This window comes from Siphateles boraxobius, unplaced genomic scaffold (assembly GCF_051911475.1).
Source record: "Siphateles boraxobius isolate OS27281-9 unplaced genomic scaffold, OSU_SipBor_1 1, whole genome shotgun sequence".
Taxonomy (NCBI): Eukaryota; Metazoa; Chordata; class Actinopteri; order Cypriniformes; family Leuciscidae; genus Siphateles; species Siphateles boraxobius.
The window spans coordinates 24,721,856-24,747,792 of NW_027508699.1; the positions used below are offsets into that span (position 1 = coordinate 24,721,856).

General features: G+C 36.2%; 2 protein-coding genes across 3 annotated transcripts; both read right to left on the minus strand.

Annotated features, from left to right (window-relative positions):
* Positions 1-4,101: 4,101 nt before the first annotated feature.
* On the minus strand, positions 4,102-8,487 carry and2 (actinodin2). The gene is made up of 5 exons (XM_077231123.1): positions 8,357-8,487; positions 7,919-8,001; positions 7,140-7,178; positions 5,671-5,813; positions 4,102-5,509 (listed from the first exon to the last, which is right to left on the minus strand). Exons 2-5 carry the CDS (start codon positions 7,980-7,982, stop codon positions 4,190-4,192), a joined length of 1,566 nt encoding a protein of 521 aa, XP_077087238.1. The 5' UTR covers positions 7,983-8,001; positions 8,357-8,487; the 3' UTR covers positions 4,102-4,189.
* A 2,110-nt stretch (positions 8,488-10,597) lies between these two features.
* On the minus strand, positions 10,598-24,546 carry retreg1 (reticulophagy regulator 1). Of its 2 annotated transcripts, XM_077230453.1 has the most exons (10): positions 24,028-24,525; positions 23,121-23,230; positions 22,994-23,024; positions 19,756-19,818; positions 16,338-16,464; positions 15,714-15,798; positions 15,267-15,389; positions 14,339-14,409; positions 14,072-14,195; positions 10,598-13,231 (listed from the first exon to the last, which is right to left on the minus strand). In XM_077230453.1, exons 1-10 carry the CDS (start codon positions 24,273-24,275, stop codon positions 12,774-12,776), a joined length of 1,440 nt encoding a protein of 479 aa, XP_077086568.1. In that variant the 5' UTR covers positions 24,276-24,525; the 3' UTR covers positions 10,598-12,773. The 2 variants fall into 2 exon arrangements, with proteins under 2 accessions (XP_077086568.1, XP_077086569.1); XM_077230454.1 differs by lacking the exon at positions 19,756-19,818 and having other exon boundaries at positions 24,028-24,546.
* Positions 24,547-25,937: the final 1,391 nt, after the last annotated feature.

Consider the following 25,937-nt stretch of genomic DNA (forward strand, 5'->3'; position numbering starts at 1 on the left):
ACACAGTTTTCTTGGACGCCGACAGGTGTTTTGGGGGGGCCGATTTTGCATGTAGAAATCGCAGTCGGGCCGTCGGTAGGCTAAGAGAGATAACTCTTATTGGGCTTCAGCTTAGCAAACAAGTCAGTGCACGAGAATAAAAGCGAAAGCGAGCAAAGAAGTCAAGACGGTACAGAAGAATGTTATAATTTTACCTCATCTTTCCTCTGACCATTTGAATGCACAAATATTTTCATAATAGCATAAGCTGATTGTTATGAAGAAAGTGACTGATTATTAAAAATGGTAAGCAATCACAGATTTGTTTACGGTTGGTATATCTGCAGTCCTAGTTTCGTTTTCCCTTTTTAAATGACGAAAATAGACTCTTGATAGCCTTGGCTACTTGCTGATATTTAGCCTTACACGTACAGAGCGCACGTCCTAGTTGACGCGGTCGCCTTTATTTCTTTTGGTGGGTTCAAGCGCAGCTAGTTTTTGATGTCGGCTTCGTGTGTCCGGGGCTTTACACTTCATCAGTGTGAAAACACTTCATGAGTGCCCACAGGGTCACAAATGCATAGTTCAAAACATCACAATATGTAAACTAATATCTCATTGGAATGCATATTTTCATAACATTCCCCATTTTTTAAATGCATAATATAAGTGCATAGTTTAAAGCTAATTTAAATTGATCATTTACTGTTCTACTAGTCCCAGTAAGAAATTAAATTTAGGAATTCAGAAAATCAGGATGTACAGGTCCTTCTCAAAAAATTAGATTATTGTGATAAAGTTCATTATTTTCCATAATGTAATGATAAGAATTAAACTTTCATATATTTTAGATTCATTGCACACCAACTGAAATATTTCAGGTCTTTTATTGTTTTAATACTGATGATTTTGGCATACAGCTCATGAAAACCCCAAATTCCTATCTCAAAAAATTAGCATATCATGAAAAGGGTCTCTAAACGAGCTATTAACCTAATCATCTGAATCAACTAATTAACTCTAAACACCTGCAAAAGATTCCTGAGGCTTTTAAAAACTCCCAGCCTGTTTTATTACTCAAAACCGCAATCATGGGTAAGACTGCCGACCTGACTGCTGTCCAGAAGGCCATCATTGACACCCTCAAGCAAGAGGGTAAGACACAGACAGAAATTTCTGAACAAATAGGCTGTTCCCAGAGTGCTGTATCAAGGCACTTCAGTGGGAAGTCTGTGGGAAGGAAAAAGTGTGGCAAAAAACTCTGCACAACGAGAAGAGGTGACCGGAACCTGAGGAAGATTGTGGAGAAGGACCGATTCCAGACCTTGGGGGACCTGCGGAAGCAGTGGACTGAGTCTGGAGTAGAAACATCCAGAGCCACCGTGCACAGGAGTGTGCAGGAAATGTGCTACAGGTGCCGCATTCCCCAGGTCAAGCCACTTTTGAACTACAAACAGCGGCAGAAGTGCCTGACCTGGGCTACAGAGAAGCAGAAGAGACCTGAAATATTTCAGTTGGTGTGCAATGAATCTAAAATATATGAAAGTTAAATTTTTATCATTACATTATGGAAAATAATTAACTTTATCACAATATAATAATTTTTTGAGAATGACCTGTAGTTTTGTAGGTTGTGTGACTGTCAAACTTATATAGCCTAGGGCTATTCTAGAGGAGCAACAAAACTACAACTATCTTGAATTAAATCTTTGAGAATAATCTGAAGCATACCAGACAACTCCATCTGAGCGAACAGTTGAAAATGTCCCTCATTGGTTGTCAAGCCTTTGCGACATTTCATCACATGATTCAGAGCCTGTATGAGGTTGGACGTGGTGTATATCTTATGCAAAACACTGCTGACAATCTTCTCTTCTTCTCCCTCCTCTGTGAGCACAAGGTTTGATCACACTAAAATTCAACTTTATCAATTTAGCCATAAATACATTTTAGCGATTTTAAATACATTTATAAATGTTTAAATATATTGAAGTCTTTGGTATTTATGCTTTTTTCCCCCCAGCAGGTTTGCCTGCATTGCACAGACACTTTTTCATTTGAAGCTCAGTACAAAGAAACTGTCAACAGTGTTCTGTACTGTAAGTATGTCACCCAGAGAGATTAACGTAGTTAAAACTGTAGGCTACATATAACTGGGGCATCTCTCATTTTGGCAAAAGGTCACCTTCAGTACATGAGCCAACTTAAAATGGACAGTTTTAGGTGGATATATGACTTTCGTGTGATTTTAAGTTGCATGTAACATCTGGTTTGAAAATCGTTGTCAGACGCAGCTCCTTTAGGGCTAAACATCAGTCAAAGTCAAACTTTATTTGTCATATGTGTACCAGCACCAAACAGCAATACATGTCAGTGCTTTATTTTACAAGCTCATATATTTTTGTATAAATATATATATTTACAACACCACTGACATACAGACTGTGTGTGAATGTTTACAAAATACATTCATATGCATTCATACATTTTCCAATGGCCACATTTCACTTTGCAGAAGTGCCATCAAAATAATCAAAATCTCTGTTCAAGGCCAGATCTGTCACTTTCAAGAATACAGTGTTTCAAACACAAACTCACTCACTGACCACATTAAAATGAGAAACTCTGCAGCACTTCTGAATACAGCACACAGAAGTACACTGCTAATTTCTGTTTGCTTATGCAGAGGACATATTTACCCTCATTATCATTCAGGGCTCTTTCCCATCCACTTAATGACATTCAGCTGGTCCCGCAGGTATGCAGGCCATGGAGAGGTGCAGTCAGCACAAACCGGACTCATGCTGACTGAGGCATTAAGCAACAGTTCAAAGTCTCATAGCCTTTACTTAATCCCCTCTCAATGCCCACCTAAGGCCAATTAGACAGTAAGGAAAGAACCACAACAGACGTGCCAGTGGTATGAACATGCAATGCTGCTGAGTCTTCATCATGGGTAATATATCCTCACTGATTTCTAGTACTTTTACACAAGTTGCCTGTCAGATTGAATTGTGTCAATAAAGTCTGTCATGCGTCCAGGGTATTTTTATGTTTTGTGTGCTTCATTAGTTCCCTTTTTATGTAATGTAGATTTGCCCACTGAGGGACCTTCTAAGAGTGGCATATTTGCAGTGCATTTGCAGTTTGTGCATATTTCAACATGTTCACTGTCTGTGTGAGTAGTCATTAATGTTACTGTGCTGGCATGCCAAGCTCTTTTAAAATAGTCATCAAGTGCACTCACTTTTCATTTGCCTGAGGGATCTTTTGCCCAAATGCTGTGGGTGATTTAAATCATGGTTTTACAATTAATTCAACTTCTATTCCACAAAGACATTTTTTTACTGTCTACAGCAGGCCTATATATTGAAGCGCAATTTTTTTTTTACTTATGTAACTTGGCATGCAAGTTTATATTGTGAATGACTTACTTCTTTACCCTCAGGAGTTTTTTTTTTTCAAGTTGAGCTCTTTCATCTGTTTTCTTGCTCCCTTTTTAAAGCCTGACATTGCATAACACATTATCTTTCAGGTGTTGACTCTGCAGGTGCATATTTCAAATAGCATTAACAATTCAATACTTTCATTTTTGTCATAAGAGATGTACCAATATATCATATCAGGTGTTGTGACTTTTATATAAATCACACAGTGTGTAACGTGAACTTAGTATCTAATTTTTTAAAAAGCACATTTTTGAATGCATAGGTTTCTATATGTAGCCGTATACTGATGTTACAGTATGCTTTTAATGCATACTCCAAGAAGAATTAAAAAAACAATGTTTTATTTCAAGTAATTTTTTTTTATTGAAATAATGAAGCATACAATGCTGAGGAGAAAGACATTGTTTTCATCAAAGTGGTTGAATCTACATTACATATATATAAGGGATCTGATAACAAAACTAAAGAAAGTGTAACATACAGATTTACGTATCAATTTAAGTCATATTCACATACCCTAATTCTACACTATTTAATACATAAATACATACTATTATCAATAACAAAATCCTCAAATCTATTGATTTGTTTCCTAGCATGACATTTCAGAAAAAAATGTAATGTTAATCTATAGTTTCTAAAACATCAATGCAAAAATTATTCTTGAGTGAATCTGAATTTCTTCTTTTGCATAGACCTAAACTTGTGTTAAATTTGTATAAGCATGATTTAATTTGTAAGTTCTGCTCCATTTTTTCTTCTCATTTCTTGTAGCCACCCATATATCCTCTCAGGAAGTCCTCAAATCGTGGAACTGGATACTCAGGAGCCACATGTTCAGGGAGAGGGTTGCCGTGACCTTGTTCTTGCTGGGCCGGCTCATCTCTGTGTTCGTTACCTGTGGATTCTGCCCTGCGCAGGCGGCAGTTGTAATCGATTTCTGGGTCACAGTCCGGATGGGGCTCAATGATGCCATCTTTGACCGTCTTTGCTGCCTCTGCTTGAGTGGACGGATGAGCGACAAACCTCCCACAGTTGGGGTCGTACGGGTGGCAAAATGGTTTAGAACTGGCAGCACTGGCCCTCGGGTCCTGGTTGTCCACCGGGGTGCAGTCCTTATCGTAGAACATGTAACAGTCATAACCTTCCTTGGTCTTCCCTCGGACGCCCAGATGGTGACGGGTCTGGAACTCTGGGAGAACTGGAGGGGGTTTCCTAAGAGCAGCGGCTCCACCCATCAGACAATATGGATCGTAGCGAGGGTCGCAGGCCAGATTGAGAGGCGCAGGCTCATCTCTTGGAGCGTACTCCAAGGCGGGCTTATTGAGTCCAGTTAGCTTGGCAGCTGTAAGGGGGTTGCAGCCCTCTTCAAACAAAGGATTGCAAAACTTCTCTTTTGGGGTTTCTGAATTCTCTGCAGTTTGGGCTACAGGTGCAACTACATTGGTGACGCAAAGGGGGTCAGTGGCGGGGTTACAGGAGGGGTACAGGTGATACAAACCTGAGGCTGATCTGGCCACCAGCTTGGGCTGGCAATAAGGATCTTTGGTAGGATCACATCCAAGGTGAGCGTACGAGGGCAGAGAGCCGATCGAGGGCCGGTAGCCATAAGCAGCACGCAGGTGGTACTGCAGACACTCAGTGTCCGAAGGGTTGCAGATACGCAACAGCTCTTCTCTTTGCTCAGCCGGCAGGAAAGGCTCCAGGACCGGAGCGTAGTAGTAGTGAGCCGGTGGGGTTTTCAGAGGCAGAGGGAGTAGATGGGACAGAATCGGAGCAGGGACCTTCGCTGGAGCGTGTGAAGGCTCTTCTTCTGCAGCTTTTGGTCTAACAGCATAGAGGCAGTATGGGTCGAGATAAGGGTTGCACACCGTCACAGAAGCTTGCCTCACTGGAACAGGCATGACAATCTTGGCTTTGGGTTTGCTGGTGGATTCTGCAATGCAGTCTGGGTCGTCGGAGTTGGCACAGGCTTTGTAAATTTCGCTCAGGTGCGTGAGGTAATGGTTGTAAGAGCGGCCCTCTTCTACTCTGTGTTTGTTTTGCAGGTAAACTAGGTACATGCGATCCATGTCCTCTACCTTTAGATGTAATCACACAGAAACAAGATTGGGCTTATTGACTTGTTGCAATTTTCTGAAAATATTTCTCATGAAAGTTAACATATTTAACAGAAATATATTCCATAAAGTCTCAAAAAGGACTGTGACCATGACTGATAATCTCTGCTTTTGTTACTCACTCCCTCCTGGTTGTTGGTCTCCATGAAGTATTTATACCAGCCCCAGAAATCAGGCAGGCTTCTGTAATAGGCAACATTCCTCCTGTTGCGGACCAGCTTCTTCAGTGATGACATGCTGTCTGTCTTCACCTCAGAAACGCTCTCTATAATTGAACCAGCACATGACAAAAACAAGTTTCAACATATAGATATCTCAATATAATGTTTTTTTGTTTTTTGTGTGTTGTGAAGTTCTTTTGTAAATGAAAGGGGTTTTTATGTAGGCCTATGTATACCTATTTTGAATAATAGATTATACTTTTTACGGGTGCTTTATTTCTAGGCAAAACTGATGTTGGATTTAAATAATGGCATGATATAAACTTAAACTACCAGTTAAAAGTTGACTAAATGTACTTGTTCTCATGGTTTTAAAACATGTTTATCTAAAGTCTTAAACACTTTAACATTAAAGGCTTAAACACAGAATTTAAATAGAAATTGCACCAACAAACATATTTCTTCATACACTACCATTCAAAAGTTTGGGGTTAGTAAGATATTTTAATGTTTTTGAAAGTCTATAAATATACAGTAAAAACGTTTAGGCTATATTTTGTTATTTTCTATTTTAATCAAATTTTTTCAGCATCATTACTTCAGTCTTAAGTCTCACATGATCCTTCAGAAATAATTTTAATATGCTTATTTGGTGCTAAAAAATCCTTTCTTATTATTATTGTAGTTATATTCTGATTAATATTTTTGTGGCTGACGTCACACTGTTTTTTCAGAGTTCTTCAAAGTTTAGCATTTATTTAAAATAAAAACTGAAATGTTTACTGAAATATCTGATGATTAATTTAATGTGTCCTTGCTTAGTAAAAATATTAATTTCTTTAAAAAATTGTACTGACTCCAAAATTTTTAACGTTAGTGTATTTTATAAAATAAGAGTATTATGCTATAGAGAATATTATATCTTGCATATAAGATAGTTTAGATTCATATATTTAAGACACATGTATATACAGACATATGTCTGGACATAATTCCCATAATTCCATTTTTGTTATTTTATAGTTTTGATTACTTCACTATTAATTTAAAATATGAAAATATTGATAATAAATAATGAGCAGAAAAACCTTTTGACACGCAGTGTACAGGATGAGAAGTATTAATGTGAAAGAGAGGAAAATTCATTGTGGTGATTTTATTGCAATATTAAGAATTCTTTGCTTTGCCAGTGTATCACATGATGTACCCATGACGTGTTAACATTTATAAGTGTATAAATTAAAATTAAATATTTAGAAGAAGGATGTTCTATTTTAGAGCCAGGATGAAGAGAAGCTATATATGCAACAATGAGCCACTGCATATTTAAGTTTGCAAACTTAATGATTCATGTTTAATGGCTTTATCTCACATTAGAGTATTGATATAACTGCCATTTAGAACACAGCAGATAAATAAAAAAAACTCACCGTCATTATTGCGCCCCACAGGACCAGCATTCAGAAAGTCTGTCACACATTGCAAAAGGAAAGAAAAAACAGAATTGAACTGTTATGAAACAAATGTCACCCTTCTGAAAATAAGGAAAATGCCAACGGAGAACTGACTAATATGCTCCTGCAGGTGCACAGCAGGAACTTTTCCCGTCAGTGAAGGATTTGTCTTATTCTAGTGATTACTGCGCTGTCTTGGCTCTCTGAGAGCACTAAGTGCTTTAAAATGGGGCTTAAACTTCCGGGACCCCCTGCAAGTGTACCTGTTAAACTACAAAGAGATCGGGGATCCAGCCCAGAGGCTGCTGCTATAATTACCACTGCTGTAAAATAAAATGAAGGATGTAAAATGTTCTGTACGTGCAACATTATTTGTGGCATATTTCTGCACCTCCAGTTGGTCTCTTTAGATGTTTATAGCTCATGGAAAAACGTACAGTTGGCTGATAATTGCAAGGCCGGCCATTTCCTCTATGGAAACTGTTTGTTTTCATAAAAGTGTTTACAAAAAGAGTAACAATACACAATGCTCATTTGTTTTCTTAGAAATCATGTTTGTAAAATACTTTGAAGTTTCTGCAGTTACAGTAACCTAATGTGTTTGTTTCAGAGCTTTCTAATTCATTCAGTTCATGCTTTCTAATGCTACAGTGATTTACGTTTTGACATTATTATGTGAGACGTGAGCTGAAATTGAATTGTGCAAAATATTAAGGATAACAGAATATTTTATTTTGATCAAAATTGATTCTCACCTGACATAAAGACAGTTGCAAGAGCCATTCCACGGATCATTACAGATAGCGTAAGTCTGGCCATTTTTCTTGATTATTGAGTCCTGAAAACAACAATTATCACTTGAGAGAGTGCACCATTTCCGGGACATTCTTAAATGATTTAGTCCCTGAAGTTTATTCTTAAATGATATTGAACTTTTAACTATTTTAACTTTTAAACCATGCATGATTTATTTATGACCAGATATAATTATTTGAAATATAAATCTTTATATTAATACAACACATATTTAATAATAAAACAGATATGACAATACTCCAGCAAAACATCTCTTACTAGTAAAATGTAATTTCAGTGGTCTTATTAAAATCTTAATAATATTAATTTCCAAAATCTTAAGAGTATTTTGGAAACTCTCACTATCAGACAAAAAGGAACTTGTCAAAAGCACTTACCTGTTCCAGAAAAAATGTTTTAAAATACTCATAAGTTGCTGGTGGGCTCTGAAAGGGCGGACTGAGCTCTTCACACAAACCCCTGCACTCCCCTTCAAACCCTCTGTGGTGGATGGCAACGCTTTTAAGGAGCTCCATGATCATTAAGAACAAAAGGGCATGTCATATGTCAGGAGCTTGCTGTTAGCCTTATTGGGATTGGCTCTTGCAAAATCAGCTCATTGACCAATGAGAGCCCTGTAATTAGGATGAAAAACAGCAACATCCAGCTTGGAAGAAAGAGCTGGAGGGATGCAGAAATAATCAAAGATATTCCTTTTTTACTGATTGTTGAATGAGGTGCCACATTTATCAGAGGCAGACATGTAAAAAAAAAAAAAAAGAGAGAGATTACATTTTTTTCCCATTCTGCCATATACATAAAGTTCATGTAGATAATTTAACATAGATCAGTTTATCTTTTGTGTGGTAACATTTAAATTAGTTTTGTTCTTTGCAAAAATATTATTTAATATGACTAACCTGTTACTACAATGTTACAACAACAAAAATACATTTTGTGGACCAGAAATCAGCAGAATATGCAGATTCTACTTAATTGTTTTTATGTGATTTGTTTCATTTTGTAGTGCATTATAATGAGAATCGATTATAAGACATGTTTGTCACATTAGTAATTTTGTCACTATAAAACTTTGACAAAGTCAGCACACCATTTTTTGTATACAATATTGTTAAAACACCTGTATCATCTTCCTCATTCAAGTGGAATGAAGACTATAATGTCTAGATATTCCTGGTGAAGAAACTGTGTAATGTAAGCTATTAAAAACCAGACCATTGCTGTTTAAAAAAAAAACTCTCCCCAACAAGCGGATTTCTGTCAGCTGCTTTTTGAAGGTGTTATCTGGCAGTTTCTTCACACTCACTAAAGATTCCACAGGAAAAGCAGAAAGTGTTGACCACTGTCATAAGAAACCAATGGCAACTGAAGGCCAAAAGGTTAAAGAAAGCTATAAAATATCAGAGATTACTGCTTTTTATGACCAGAACATCATAGATCAGAATGATTGCCTGTCAAATATAATTTCTTCAGGTGATTCTTTCAATACAGCACAAAAATGTATAGTTGGAGCGACTGTATGTATGGCTGCTTCTGACTCAGAAATGACAACTCTGTATAATACTGTATGCGATTGAATGTTGAATGGTGTCCACTAAGATCCATTTATCATGATGAAGGGACAGCCGGATCAGCACGTCCAGTTACACACATATATAATTAAACATCAGGCTTGCTGCAAACAGGTGTTTTACATAGCACATAAACCTGCAATCCAACCTGGAAGCAGCTGAGCACACAAACATGATATGGGCTCATAATTTCAACGTACAACATGTAGAAGAATGTGACGTTCGTTCAGAATTTTCGAACAGCTGGCGCCAGAGAAGACTTTAAAATCACTTAGATAACAAAAAAAAACCTGCCCTTTGCTGTCATTATCTTACAATATCTACCGAAAATATTGAACTTCAAATCATCTACTAGCCCAATTTCACAAACATTAGTGAAATACGTTTTCTGACAGGATGAGTGTGGCATGCAAGTTAGGTCAAGGTGATAGAACTCTGAGGAGTTGTTTTTTTATTTCTTTTTCCCCCAGTTCGCCTGCATGTCTCTGTAGAGTTTTACAAGACTTGAGACAAGCCAGTTTTCACTTCTTCCTGGTAACTCACCTATTTGCCTTAAAGGCTAGAGCACTATTCCTTTCCTTTCACACATAATGGCTCCCAAAAGCATTTAGCTACACAAGTCACTCCTAAAAATGCACAATGTCATTGCATTAGATAGTACTATTAGTCAAAACTAAAGGCCTTTCTCAAAAGAATTCAATAATTTCATATTGTAAACCACTTGTGGAAATTTCATTGAATCCTGCTATATTTGTCGATTTAAATTGATTAAAATAATCTGTTTGTGCAACATATCTGTATTGATATAGATATTGTGATAAGAAAAGTAGGGCTGTCTGTGCAGTCAGTATTTTGCTATGTTTCTCTTTCTCACATTCAGAATAAATTAATATGTGTGTAGGGACTTTTTGTGGCTTGTTTGATTATTATTTTGGCCCTAAGTCACAAATCACACCACATTAAGCTACTCACTTCATAAAGAAATGCAGAGGTAGTAAAAACATCTCCTGCCGGGCCTGAACCTTTAAAGGACCACCAGACGCAAAATTATGGAAGAGGTTCTTTTTAATCGTTTCAGTATGTTTAGTTATAACCTATACAGTCACTCATATTGCATTTAGTCACACACTGTGTTAGTGTACTCTAAATCATGAATGCAATTGAAATCATTGGTGTGGTTCTTTTTATCTACTTTAATCATGAAATGCTTTAATTTTGTGCTGTTTGTAGCATATACAGCTCATTATAAAGACCCACATAGTTATGTTAGTTACCAAGCATAAATCATTGAACCATTACTTTATTTTGTACTGCCGACTTGAGGAAAGGGTGATGTATGGATGGCATGCTTTACAGGTGGAGTATGAGTAAATCACCTGGTGTCAGATTTATGAGGAGGACCGTGCCTCCCCTTTACCTGGTAAACCTGCAAACAGTGAAAATACCAGAGAGAATACATTTATTATCTGGTTAATCATGCATTTGGTGACAATAACCTATACACTGAGGTACAAATGTCTGAGCTCATTAGTGTTTATTATTGTAATTTAATTAATATAATTATAGTTTTTCCAAAAATATACATGTGAAGGGGGAAAGTCCCAGATTTTTTATGTGAAATTCGCACCCCATAGTATATGTATTTTCTAAGTCACTTGAGATATTTTTCACTCCACCTCATTCAGAAAAAAGAGAGAAACCACTATCTTTGAATCATACGGTTTTAATTACATTCTTGAGATTGTTTATATCTATTTTGAGATTATTCTCTTCCGCTCTGACAGACAGACTTGCACAGGCATATGAGGCGATCATATATGCTTGGCAGCTATCTAGAAGAGATATAAAGGAATAAATAATATATTTAAATTTAAAAAAATTAAAATACTGACACCTGATTAGAGTCATTTTTGGATAGCAGTCATAGTGAGTGGCTAGAAATTCATAGTCAGCTACGTTATTGTAGGAAGCGGTTGATACATCTCAAAACAAAATTCATAATACATCAGTAGTTTGTTAAACACACTAAGTTTAGATACACACCAAGCACCACACTGTGAACAGAAACAGTCTTGGTTATATGTGCCTCTGCTCTGTACTTAAATTGATGAAAAGGCAATTATGAATAATGGGTCAATTGACAAAAGACAACTTTCTTTTCACAGAAAGCAAATAATGATCCTCAAAGAGACTATTTGATTTATATGATTGACTAAAACTGCAATTGTCTTCTCTCTAAATTGTTCTTAGGAATTAAATACATGTTCCATGTTACTTTTGACTGAAAATTAATGTTAAGGTTCTTGTGTATATTAAAGAGACAGTTCACCCAAAAATTATCCTTATTTACTCACCCTGATGTCATTCCAAACCTGTATGAGTTTTTGTGGAACACAAAAGAAGATATTTTGAAGAATTTTTCAATTAATTTTATCTATAAAATGAAAGTCAATGGGGGCCAAAACAATATTAAACACCACTGATGACAGAATATAAATTTTTAGGTAAACCATCTCTTTAAGCACTATTTGATGAATATTTATATGAATATAAAACATAATCTGTTCAACTTTGATGACTATGTGCTCTAGTGCCTAGTTGGTTCACTCTAAAAAAAGGTGCAAATCGAAACAAACATGACTATCCATGCAAAGGATTACACTAAAACCACCTGCTTTTCAAAAATCCTTCATAAAAAAATACAATAAAAAAAGAAAATTAGAAAACAAAAGATTTCAAATAAAATACATATTCACCACATGTGTACTTCACCTCAAGGTGTTTCTGTCATTTAAGGGCTGACCTGATTGTCAGCTAGTGGGAGGCCCTTTCTTTTTGGCCATGAAGCTTTTTAAGTTGAATAGAGAAAAATATTTGGCAGCAAAATATGGAGTATCCTGCCTCTGCCAGCCTTTTAACAGCTAAACTAATGACATTATTCTGGTCCATAACCCTCTGGTCATTGGCGGGTTGGAAGTTGACAGGAAACATTGTGAAAATAATTTCCTCAAATGACCAACTGGGATGGAGCTACGCCAAAACCAGCCACTATCGAATTCCCCCACCCTTCCAAAGATTGACTTAAAGCAAAACAACTGAATCACGCCAGCAAAGTTAAACAGTGGAATACCTTCATCACTCTGGACCTTGCCCTGTAAACCCAACATTTATCCTCCCACCCACATCCCATCACAGAGGGAAGCGGACGCCCCTCTGAATAAAATCAGTGGCGCCCCAGTAGTTTGGACAGTATGCCTGAAGAAGGATGGCTAGGTTTAGAGGGATCTGCACTGCTCGCCCGGTCCAGCCCCAGCTCGCCTTCCAGCTGTTCCAGCTCTGATTGGTCCAACAACTCAAAGTCCTCTGCCTCACTGTCTGACTCCTCCTCCAGGGCCTGGACCAGCGCAGGCGCTACCGCCGCCTCCAGGCGTTCCTGCATGGCCGTGGTGACAGCTGCCGTAATTACGTCTCCAGCCAGCCTCTGCACAATCTCCAGGGCCTGGACCACAGGTTCCTCCCCTGATTGTGTGGACCCAACCCTGCTGGGATGGGCTGGAGGGGTGGGCATTCCAATGCTCAGGTCTTCATCGTCCTCTCCGTTTGTCACCAAGCCATTGTCCATGGAGGGAAACTCTGGTAGTCCACCAGCGAAGACTTCCTCGTCACTTCGCGGGTCTGAGTCTGTATGAAAGACAGCAAATAAATGATATAGAAAACAATCACATTTTTAAAAACTGAATGCTGAAATTGAAATTTGCATGTATTCACTGGAACATAATTTGTCTAATATCCAATATTCAATGGTTCGAAAACTCTATAATAGTTAAATGTGATAGTTAAAATAGTTAATAGTTAAAAATTCTATGAAATTGTTATAGACATAATTTCATTAGAACAGTATAATAGATAATACTTAAAGACCAGCTATAACATGAAGAATGACTTTCTAAACTAGAGGTCTGGCTTACATTTTATTAATAATAATTTATTACTAATTTAATAAGTCAAAATAACTGTCTTTATTTTATTATATTTTGAAATATAATGTGTTATTTTTTCAGAAAACAGAAGCAGAGAGTGCTACTAAGGTGTCTTTATATAACCAGTGGTGGTCATTGGATGAACTGGAGGTAAACATCAAATTATGTAGACGAAATACTCCAAGGCACTCACGTGGTATAGTAAACAGCCTTTAATGAACTGGGCTAAATCATTAAAACCAGTTAAAAGTAGATCTACACATTTTGGCAACACAGCCTTCTTCCGGACCGGATTTTAAGACAAATGTCTTGAAATACATAATCTGAACAATGTTTTGAGGTGTAGTAACCGTAGTTTAAGCGGAATAATTTACTCAAGGCCGTTGAATTATTGAAAAATAATGCACACCCGAGGTGTAACGGCCACTACGCTTCATGCAACATCACCACCGTGGGTGTGCATTATTTTTCTAATAATTTGACGGCCCTTCGTCAATTATTCCTTACTTCATACATTTCTGTAAAAGATAAGGGAGCTTACCCTCAGAGTTCTCTGTTTGAGGTGTATTTCCCTCTGAAAGGTTGAAAGTGCCGTTGTCTGTCCACGTTACTTCAGAGACCTCTGTGTCTGATATAGACAGCTCTTTGCACACAATGGAGTCCATCTGTAATAGATCTCTCAATATCAGCTCACACATAGACAGGAAATGTACATAACTATGTATATTATATTATTGCCATTTCATGAAACTCTCCGAGTCTTCAGTGGCGCATGATAAGGTGTGAATGGGTGTGACAGTGCACTGACCTTGGGGAAAAGTGCGGACAGATCTGCTTCAATGCTCTCTCTCTCGGCTTGTGACTGGAGTATCCTTTTCTCTGGAGCAAGAAAGTAATATGAAGAATGCAATTCGGAAATGACCTTAAATTAGTGCTGACAATCTATTAATCACGATTTACACGTATGACATAAAAGTTTGTAAATATACTATATATATATTTTTTTGTGTGTATACATATATATTGATTTGTATAAATTATACATTTGACAGCACTATTTCAAATAAATATTTCACTGAAATAGAAAAGAATCAATAAATACTCCAGTGTATTTGAAAAAAAATGTTTTATATGTTTATAAGTGTAACGCTCTGTTAGCTTAGCAATATGCTAATGCCAAACTCCATTGAACTCAATTATAACAAGTGCTATAAATGTGGTGCAAGGAGATGCTCCAAATCGAAATCGGTTACTTATGGGTTTCCATGCAGCGTTATATTGGTATTATTTAAATACTATTATAGTATTTATTAATATCTTGTCATTTGGGTTTTTGTTTGTAGCTTTAATTTGTTTTTATTTCAGTTCTATGATTAATGATATTAGAACTTATTTTATTTCAGTTAGTTGCCAAGGAAACATTACCAATTTTATTATCAACTTATCATCAAGTTTTTTAATCTAATGTTTACATTTTATTTCAGCTTTATTTAAATGAACAATAATTAAATAATTGAATAGCTTTTAATTTTAGTTAACAATAACAGTTTCCATGAAGGTTAGAATGCCGCCTACATGTCTCAGGTTTTGAAACAGAGCTATAGCCTTTCTAATAAAACAAAGTCTAGTTAAGATGCCTGTGAGAAAGCATATGCTGGTGGTGACGAGCTCTACTGGAAATAATGTAAAATTCAGAAATCTAGGACATTTTTTGTGTGAATGTATTTGAGACTAACCATGATTCTCCTTGATTTTCTGAAGAAACTCGCCAACTCCAAAGTCCAGTTTCTGCAGAACTGGTTCCAACCACATCCCAAACTCATGTGACGACACCAAAGGCCAGAGAAAAATGCCCAGCACTGCAGTAAACAGATGTACAAACTATTAATGTAGGTTTCACACTTACTAGTGTTTATGAACCTGCTGACTGCTAGGAAGAAAGAGAAATCAGAGACTGAGTGAGAATGTCGTCCTGGTTACATTACTAGGAATCCACTATCACATGACAAACAGCCTGTTGGATGTCCTCGGGTGTGCTGGAGGTAAATCCAGGAAAGGGACTGCTCTACTTAGCCATGACGCATGGTTACAATCACTTGAACATAAACTTAAATGAAAAGGTAGGACAAAAAACTATTGGTTGTCTTTTTTGTGTATGAAGGCAGCTCTAACTTACCACTTACCTAAGATGTATGAAATAACAACCCCTGGAATGTAACGTCCAAGTATTGCAAGAAAAGAACACATACTGCACACCAGCAGACAGAACTGCAATGACACACAAATTCACAATGTCTCAGTTCACTGCAAATGGATAGACATGAAATATGTATGGAAAGTTAATATAACCTATGATGTGACATGCTGTACTATATGGAATATTTTGAAAAATGTAAGTATTATTTAAAAAAATGACAGGTACAAAAACAGAAAAACAGGTACAAAAACTGTCACTGGGGTGGTACCCGTTGTAACCAAGAGTACCTAAATGGTACATATTAGAACCTTTTTAAAGGGTAATGTCCCAGTTACAGCTTTTGAAACATTTTTTCAGAGTGTGTATAAAAAAATATAAATATTATTGTGTATTGATACTGATTCATTTCAATTATTAATACGAATTACTATAAGACCACTGTAACTAAGACCATCAAAATAAAGAAATTAAGGCAAAATGGGGAAAATGTGGAAGAAACTGAGACTTGTTACATGATACTCAAGATACAGTTGTCCTTATACATTTATACAATCTTGATGTGGGTGTAAAAAAGAATGTGTTATGCGTATCTACTCAAATCCATCCATACCTTGCCTGGATTCTGCTGCTTAAAAGAGGAAGTCTCCTCAATGAACAGCTTGAGGCTTGTCCAGAAGTCTGTGAAAGGAGATTCAGATCCAGACTTGCCCTCCTGGACAGAATCAATGACCTCCCAGCTACAATTAAAAGACCAGTGACATAGATGATCATTAATGCTGAACCAAAAGTAAAGACTGACCCTTTCTGAAAAAGCACTTAATTAATTAATTAATTAATTAATTAATTAATTTAGACAATTAACATTTATTTTCATTATCACTGCATTTCTGTTAAACATATATAGACAAATATATATATATATATATATATAGTGGCCTCTCAACCTCTGAAACTATGTAATATGACATGCCTATACAGAATGTTTAAATCCATGATTTGGAATATGGAAATTATTAAATAATAATTATAAAGATTAATTTAAACCTTAGTCCTTAAGGCTTAGTCGTGTGTGATGCTGCACAATCTGAACATAAAGGTGACATAAATAAGCTACAGTTTTTCCAAATTGATTAGATCACAGTCCATGTCTCAATTTTACAAAATCAGCAGAGTCTTTAATAAACAGATTACATTAGCTATTCAGTGCGTATGCTTTTGAAGACAGAATCTAGCACTATTAGAGTGAAACGCTGCATGTGTGAAATATTTCACAGTCTGAGTGATGATTGCAGACATGTACCAAAGGATTCTTCTCACTTTTACCTACAAAAGTTCATGAGTTATCTGAAATGGAGTCGACCTGAAAAAAACTGATTTATATATAAGAGAAATATATTTATATACACATTGAAATGCTTTGCGTATTTGAGGGTTCACCTTATGTTGCCATTCATAGATTCTGATTTTATAAAAAATATATGATTACATATTAATGGATTTATGGGTCCTTAACTGACAGCTTACATTAACAAACATATCATTAATCACATAAAAACTATTTACACATCAATGATTCTTGGAGTCCGCTGGGGTCAAAGTTAGACTCTTTGATGACATTAAATCACATTTGACGTTATATAGAAAGTTTACAGGTAGCCTATACTGTGAGTTAGTTTAAATTCTTTAAAGCTAATAATAACATCTGGTAAAAAGTCTAGCGAATATTTCTTTGGTCAAACATTTGGCTTTCAATGAGTTAGTATGACTTTTAGAACGGGGCATCTGAGAATTTCTTGGCACTAGATAAGCATCTATTAACAGGCAGCCTGTTAAAGGGGTCATCGGATGCCCATTTTCCACAGGTTGGTATGAATCTTTAGTTTGTAACATACTTTGGTTAAAATTCCTCAATGGTTGTGTAAAACAACATCCTTTTAGCTCTCTTCCATGGGGGGTGTCTTGGCGCACAGTATACAAATCGCTGAGGGCGGAAATATGCTAATACGGGACAGTCCGTCAGCGGTCGTGGGTGGAGCATGAGCAATATGACATCATATTGCTCAGAAAATCCAAACGACTTGATTACTGAGGGTGTTTAGGCTTTTTGAGGATTAAAAAAAAAAAGGAGTGAATTGATTTTTTTCATTGAATGGTGGTTGTGTCCACACACTCCAAAGACACATTTATATGCAAAAACCATGTAAAAGTGAATTTTGCATCGGATGACCCCTTTAAAGGGTAACTAAACACTAAAACAACTTTTTTTTAGTTTTTAGATCTGTAAGAATGGAGCTTCATAAATGCACTTCATTGATTCCAGTAAATTTTTTGACATTTGGGTTTAAAGTGTTTTAATTCTACAATATATGGTTTAAAAACGTCTGAGTGCTGCCCTCTTCAGGTTGAACGGTGGCTATTACAGTTGAATTTTCCTATTGGATGTTTGCGGTGGTACGTGACATAGCGGTTGCAGGTGACGTAGGCAGGTTCCATACAGAGAAATGTTTCTCAGGTGCACGCCCCCCTCCGCTGGGCTCTGCCCACTTTTCCAGTATTTTTCAAATATTGCCAGTGGGTGGAGTCAGGCTCTGACCAGGGGTTTAGTTACCCTTTAATGCCTTTTATCTCTGGTTATGTGCCCTTACTCTTGTCCCCTCACAGCTGACACTCTATTTACCATGACCAAAACAAACCAAACAACGCCACCTCGAGTAGGTAAATGTTTTGAAACTTTTAAACTGATCGACCCCAAATGTTAGCTAAAATATGCTATAACCCAAGCAATTATGCTGCCTCCTACAGATGAGCTTTAGCTGTGTTTCCTCCATAAGGTCATAAACCTGTCACCTCCAACATTGCAGAGACATGTTTCCCCACCGGAGGTTTCCTATTAAACAGGGCACAGGGTGTGCATGTGACTATGAGGCAACAGAGCTCACATTAGCATTTCACCATCGACCATGTGGCAGATACAAGCCAATGTGCCAGAGAAAGTGCAGCACAGGCTTGCCCAACCCAGACCAGAGCTGGAGATCAATGAGGTCTAATACTCACATGACACTTGTAAAAGTGTAAAGACATTTCATAAGATAACATCTTTTGTTACATCTTTCGAGAAATCTGGTTGTTGACTGACGCCATGTGGTGTTTGATAGTTAACACTATTTGAAATCATATTTACCAGTGGCAAACATGCCATGCAGTATGTTGCTAAATAGGCTATTATTATTAGAAAACCAAAAAAGTTAAATTTTGCTGTCTCAAGCGAGTCTTAAATCTTTTAAAACCAAAGAAAATGTGTAGAAAAGCCTCTAATGTCTCTCCAAATGCCAACAACAGGTGACTCTGGATTCTGAAAACCTAACCGCTGGACTAGACTCCCATGCTAATCGCTAAAACAACACAGAAAGCTACTTGTCTGACACTCAAACAGGCCCAGTGACAGGGCACTAAAATAGCCCAAAACAAACAGCTGAGGAATGGCAGTTTAAATTCAGTGTCTCTTAATTTGTAAAATAAGGGCAGCAGAAACCGAGGCATTGCCAATTGCAATATTTGAACAATGCTATTAGCCTGTCTGTGGGTCTGTCCACTTAAACCTCATCACACATGACTGACAGGTACCATGGCATACATGCACATATCAATACCTCTGCAGTCCTTGTGACAATCAACATGATTGTCAACATGACAATCAAACAAGGGTCACCATGGAGACCGCACGACCCCTGATGCATCTGATACATGATGACTGACGTTTATAAAAATTCAGAAGCAGGTCATCTCACAAAAAAACATGACACATCTAAGTGCAATGTAAGTAAGATTAAAGCAAGGTTCTTCAAAGACAAGTATTACTTGATTAATATAAAAAAAAATTTAAAGACAAGCTATACACAAGTTATCAGAGATATTCAAGACTAGCCACTTTAAGGTATAACGCACATAACACTAATGCTTAGTATTCAAAGTTAACAACCACTCTGTCTAGTTTGTACCAGTTTCTTCAATACAGTTTTTTATTTTACCTCAATGCTGATCCATGGTCTTCAGCAGTCATCTCAAAAGCTCTAGGTTTCAACATGAAAAGCCTTCAGAAGGTAAGTCAGAAGGTGAGTGTGTCAGTGATAAGTTCCAAAGTTCAGACAGAGTCACAAATGAAGTGTCGCATGAAGCCACATGAGCTAGTGTTTATGTTGATCAAGGCCTGAGCTTCACTATTTCAACCAGTCAGGTCTAAAAATACCAGAGTCACATAGCATTCCACAAGCAGGCATCATACAGACAACGCTGGGGCATGAACACACACACGTACAAACATTGCATATAATACCCCCTTAATACCCCCTCTTCACAGAATGGGACCCTCTAAGAGTATTTTGAATGACACTGAAAAATGATCTCCAAATAGGTACATGGGTATCATTTTTACTGGAATGCTACTTCTTGACATCACAAAAAATATATGTTCTTCCCATTGATTTATGATAATCTTATTTATGAATAAAATATAGATCTACATGTTATGTAAATAGTATATACTGGTATAAAATTATACAATTTAATAATTATTTATATTTTCCAACAAAAATTCATTTGGGGCAGGTGGTCACACTCTTTTTTTTTTTTTTTTGCCTGAAAAGTCTAAAATAGGCTGTGTTACATCAGTCCAGCTTACCCCACAGCATGTGCCAGTACCATTATTCCTGGTAAATAATGGTGGATATGTTCAAAACCTTTTTTTGTAAGACTTCAAGATCTATGTACAGAAATTGACATTCAACAATTAACATTCCCAGAGAAATATTCAGTGGAGTAAAGTGTGTAAACTTGCCCCGTCTCCCTATACAGAGAGTAACAGTCTTTTTTATTATTTATATCACTTCTTTATTTATCTTATTATTATTTGGTCATTTGACTGTGATGAAAGCAACGTGACTGGTCAGTTGGTCAGCTAACAGTCACTCAGTCTTCCTCCAATGGGCGGCTGAGTCTCTAACCACACCCGTTGTTATTTAGTATACTGTGATGTGATTGGCTTATTGGTTAGGACACTTCAATATCCTCCCAATAAGAATGGTGAGGAAATGCAAGAAAGGATTACCATCACTCCTGGATGCACAAATGGCTGTGTCATTCTACTCAACTTGCCCCGCACAGGGACGCAAAAAGTCTGAAACATAAACTCAAGTTTCACAACATGACATGCTACCACTGGACAAAACAACCCACACTAGAGCATACGTCACAATACAGATAAACAAAGCTGAAGATGACAAATATTAGTGACAAATTGTGTGAAATTAGCAACAACAACAATAACTAAATTACAAAATTTCTGTTGGAATATAAAAAGACAAAAATAACAGACTTAAAGCTCTTAATGTGAAACTAAAATAATCACACTTTAAATGTCATGTTAACGTCTATGAAAACTGTTCTAAAAAAAAAAGTTCTATTTTTATGTATAATCAGTATAAGTATAATCAGTCATTTCATTTTTTTTTAAATCTTGCCTAGATGCATAACTTAGTGAGTTTGTAATTGGTTAAGTTGTTTTGATGAGTTAAAGTAATTGAAAAACATTTTGTCATGACGTATTGATCATATCAGTTCTTACAGAAATACATAAAGTAGAGCACAACATAAAGCGCTTTAATCCCATAGCTATTGGGGGGGGTAAAGAGGTCAGTGTGAAGATCCGGGCGAAGACAACTGTTGAAACAGGACTCAAATCAACAGCAGCCGGCAGAAATGAACAAGCTGAGGCAATCCAGCAGCTGTTGGTCAAGTACTCGAGGTTTTAATGAGGCCCGCCTCACATAAACACCACACTGATGATTACTGCACTGGCATCTCACCCGCTGGAGCACAATGGTGCCATTGCATTTGTTTTCACTATAAGCATGCAAACAATGACAGAGCAAGTCCGGTCAGAGTACAGCATGGCGCAACCAGGATTAAAATAATGGAAAACCGAAGGCCAATGATAAGCAGTATTGGATAAATTCATCAAGCCTTCCACTAATCCAATACTTTAACAAATTTAGGCTGACTTTTCAATGTTCTCATATGCAAAGATTTGATGAAAATATTGATTATATAATGTTTGTTGACTTGGACACTCTTCAAACTAACTCATAGTATTAGAAAAAGGTCACCAGTGTGGAGCGTTGCTACGTTTTGAGTGGGTCAGGAGTATTTTGTTTTTGATTTCTTAATTAGTCTTGATCACACAACAGCGCTGGATATCACTGACATTTCTAAGCTCACATGACAGGCTTTATGGATTCCTGTATGTCATCAATAATGCCAATAAGAGTCATAGGACACCCTCTAGTGGTTACAGGCTGGACTGTAGCTGATGAAGGGGACATTTTTAAAAACAACACCTTATACATGCACTCCGATTTGTGGATTTGTGCCATTTCAGATGCAAGTTATTCGTTTATTTAAAAATATGTACACTGGGTTCAAAATTTTAGGGTTAGTATTTTTTTTAAAAAAGAGGTACCACTTTAACTAATGTTAACAAATGAAACATTATTGTAATATATTAACTAACATGAACTAACTATGATCAAAACATTTGTAATTTAGTTAATAAAAATACAGCTGTTCATTGTTTGTTCATCTTAGTCCACAAAACATTAACTAATGTGAACCAATACAACTTTTGATATTAATAATGTATTAGTAAATGTTAAAATTAACAAAGATTAATTAATGCTGTAGAGGTACAGTTCATTATTAGATCATGTTAACTCATCTAGTTAACCAATGTTAACTAATTAAACCTTATTGTAAAGTGTTACCAAAAAATAAATGAATACTTATATTCAGGACACATTAAATTGATCAAAAGTTATGTATAATGTTACACAATTAATTTAAAATAAAGCCTGTTCTTTTCATTCTGTTCAAAGAAATCCTGTACATATTACACATCCTGGAAATGTGTATCAGGGTTTCCAGAAGAATATAAATATAATGGTTTTCAACATTGATCATAAAATTCAGCTTTGCCTTTACATTGATCAATATTAAATTTTATTTTAAAATATATTAAAAGAGAAAACAGCTATTTGAACTGCTAATAATATTTCACAATATTTCTGTTTTTACTGTATTTTTGACCAAATAAATGCAGCTACGGTGAGTGTAGGAGACTTCTTTCAAAAACTCTGAACAGTTATGTATATTAGATCAGAATTTGAAACTCGTTCTTTAGCTGCATGATTTAAGTGGTGCATGCTCTAAATTTACCTGCTTGTCATACTCTTCCATAGAGCAGCTCCTATAAAGAGGGAAAAAAAACATCAGTCAAATTTTGCTTTCTTTCTTATGAGTAAAGTGACACGTTAGAGCATTATGGGATGAAACAAACCCACACCTCCTCTTGATCTGGAAAGGGCCACATCTCTCATTAGCTGTATCATCACTAAGAGAGCTACACACATGGAGATAAGGCTGAACACTCGACAGGGACTGAGGGAAACAAACCTGCATGGAAAAAATACACAGAAACAGGTTTCCTATCTATAAACACATGCACTGTTATAGTCAACAGACATCTAACTATCATAGTGCTTGTTTTTTTTAAAGATAAATGCTGTTAGATTATCTAAATCTAATATTTGTTATCATACCTTTAACATTAAACAATTATAATGTTAATCTAACATTAAACAATGGTACACATTCATGCTATTATTTCTGTTAACAAGTCTCTTATGTAAAATCATGTGCTTTGAAGGTGAAACTAATTCCAAAAGGAACAACAAATTACTACTTACACGGTCACGTTAACCCAAATACACTATTTATCCGCATTCCAAAACAACATTTCTTTAAATCTAATGTAAGCAATGTATACATTGACAGCTTTTGTAGCCTACATGTAAGGAAATGCAAATGCAATTTTGAATTGAAATTTTTAAAAGTTTGTCTTCAAATATTTCTGTTATGCAAAGGAAACAATTGCACAAAAGAGAGGCCTAAAATACAGGCACTGTAGGCTACTTACAGCAATGCAACTGTAGCCAAGTTCATTGCAAACAGGGAGAATGCCTTAAGCAAAAATATTGTTAGGCCTACTGATTTAATTCGATTTAATGTAGTGCATTGGAAAACAATAAAGACTGACCCATATTTATTAATGCAACATTTTTTTAAACTCCAACATCATGATGTCTTAAATGAGAATATGCGATATTTGCATGCATGCATTCTGCATTCAAGTGATATAATAAAAAAAAGCCTATGTGAATAAGGAAAATACGCTGCGTCATGTGTCTCACCAAAACGCTATATTTGTAGTTACGAAGAAAGCGGAAGTCCATAATGGTCTTTTCCAGTTAATCAGCTTTGATATTCGAGACGAATAATTGCCTGCAGGGTGTCGGACTCCGGAAGGTTGCTGTTCCTCTTTCTCCGCCATCTCTCTCCCACCTGAGTTGAGTAGTCTGGAAGAAGTCTCGCCGGAGCTCTTGCCCACCGGCTCCACCTCTGAAGCACCCGGGCTGTCGCATCCACCCTGATTAGCCATAGCAAACGAACGCGAGCCCTCTCCCCGCTCCTCACGCGCACTGCCAGCTGATATTTATTTTGTTGTTGTTTAGTCGCTGACGTCACTCAGAGCAGGCAGCCCCAGGTTGCTGTTGGGAACTCTTACATCATCTGTGTGATTTACACCTGCTCTAGGTCACCTATTCATCCGGCTTATTGCTCGAAATTAATTCTTTTTAATTCTTTTAATTAATTCTTCTTCTTCTTCTTCTTCTTCTTCTTCTTCTTCTTCTTCTTCTTCTTCTTCTTCTTCTTCTTCTTCCTTTAACTAGTTCATCACCTGCCACCATTCTAAAGCTTTGAAAAATATTTCTTCTTTATACCTGTGCAACTTTTCCAGTCATATGTAAAATTTTATTTCTTCTAAAATACAAAATATGTATGAGCTCATGGATGAATAAACTCTTTAACCACTAGGGCGCAGTGTACATTACTGTACATTGCTTGTTAGCCACTTACAGTAGAAATATAATAATAATATAAAAATAGCCTATAAAATGCTATAAAGTTATTATTATTATTATTATTATTAATGTCTAAAAGTTGTTTCTGCCGTTTAAAGTTGTAATGCTTTTGAGAGCGTACACGCTGAAAGAAAATTTGCTGCCTTAAATATTTAAGATGTTTAAGTATAATTTCAACTAAAGTCGAAAACTGCTAAAATTTATTTTGATGAGTTAAAGCAATGTAAAAACATAGGTTGTCAACTTATTGATTTTTTTTTATTATTATTATTTACATGTAGCCTACTTAATCTTTAAACATGAATTGACAGCTGCTAACACTACTGACATTCATACCAGATTTTATCTTGGCTGTAAGGTGAGAGATAATTTTAACACTAGTTGTCAAAATGTTTGACTGAAAGGTCTTTAAAATATGTTATTGCCATTATTGCACTGTGTAGAACCCAGATGAATCTAGACTTGTCAGCTGATCAAATCTTAGTAAAAATTATTTTAGTTTAAACATGTATTATTCCTGACAGTCTTAAATAACTAGTACCATATTAAGGCAAAAACTACAATAAGTAGCTATATTATTTTGAGCTGGGCACTTACATGGGCACTGAGTCCCTTTGTGTCCTTTGCTAGTCACATAAAGGTCTTGTGCTCTAGTCCAATAAATCAGAATTTAGCTAAGTATGTATTTATGTGTATATATATATATATATATATATATATATATATATATATATATATATATATATATATGGAATAAATGTCAATCAAATGTCAGTGAATTTTCATTTCACATGATAAATTCTCAGTAATACCTGACTTTGAGAGACAGGCTCAGTGAACAGCAATGACCTAATTTCAAATGTTGCACAGTGAACTGTACTACTGACCTGGCTGGTATTCAAAATTACAATTTGAAACCGGTTTAAAATAAGTTTAAAATGTTTTATATTTTTGTTTATTCTGGACATGAAGTAATTTCACACAAATATCTTCCTTTTTTTGGAATAGTGTTGCATTGAGCAAGCAAAATCAGCACTGTGTACGAGAAAGTGTGGAGCCACTAATTGGACTGAATTTCAGTGGCAACAAAAGCCCTGGCTAGAAAATTCCAGCCCTGGTTTTACAGGGCCTGCTTTGTTGCTGCATTGTTTGTTCTCTACTGCTGTGTTAACAGTTAT

Excerpts from the sequence above, each read along its gene's own strand:
- and2 (XM_077231123.1), bottom strand. The coding sequence starts at position 7,982 with ATGGCCAGACTTACGCTATCTGTAATGATCCGTGGAATGGCTCTTGCA. Across the intron at positions 7,179-7,918 it reads TGCAACTGTCTTTATGTCAG|ACTTTCTGAATGCTGGTCCT; the intron begins GTGAGAATCAAT and ends AATGTGTGACAG. Across the intron at positions 5,814-7,139 it reads TGTGGGGCGCAATAATGACG|AGAGCGTTTCTGAGGTGAAG; the intron begins GTGAGTTTTTTT and ends GTTCAATTATAG.
- retreg1 (XM_077230453.1), bottom strand. The coding sequence starts at position 24,275 with ATGGCTAATCAGGGTGGATGCGACAGCCCGGGTGCTTCAGAGGTGGAG. Across the intron at positions 15,799-16,337 it reads AGCAGCAGAATCCAGGCAAG|TTCTGTCTGCTGGTGTGCAG; the intron begins GTATGGATGGAT and ends GTGTCATTGCAG. Across the intron at positions 14,196-14,338 it reads TGTCCGCACTTTTCCCCAAG|ATGGACTCCATTGTGTGCAA; the intron begins GTCAGTGCACTG and ends GATCTATTACAG.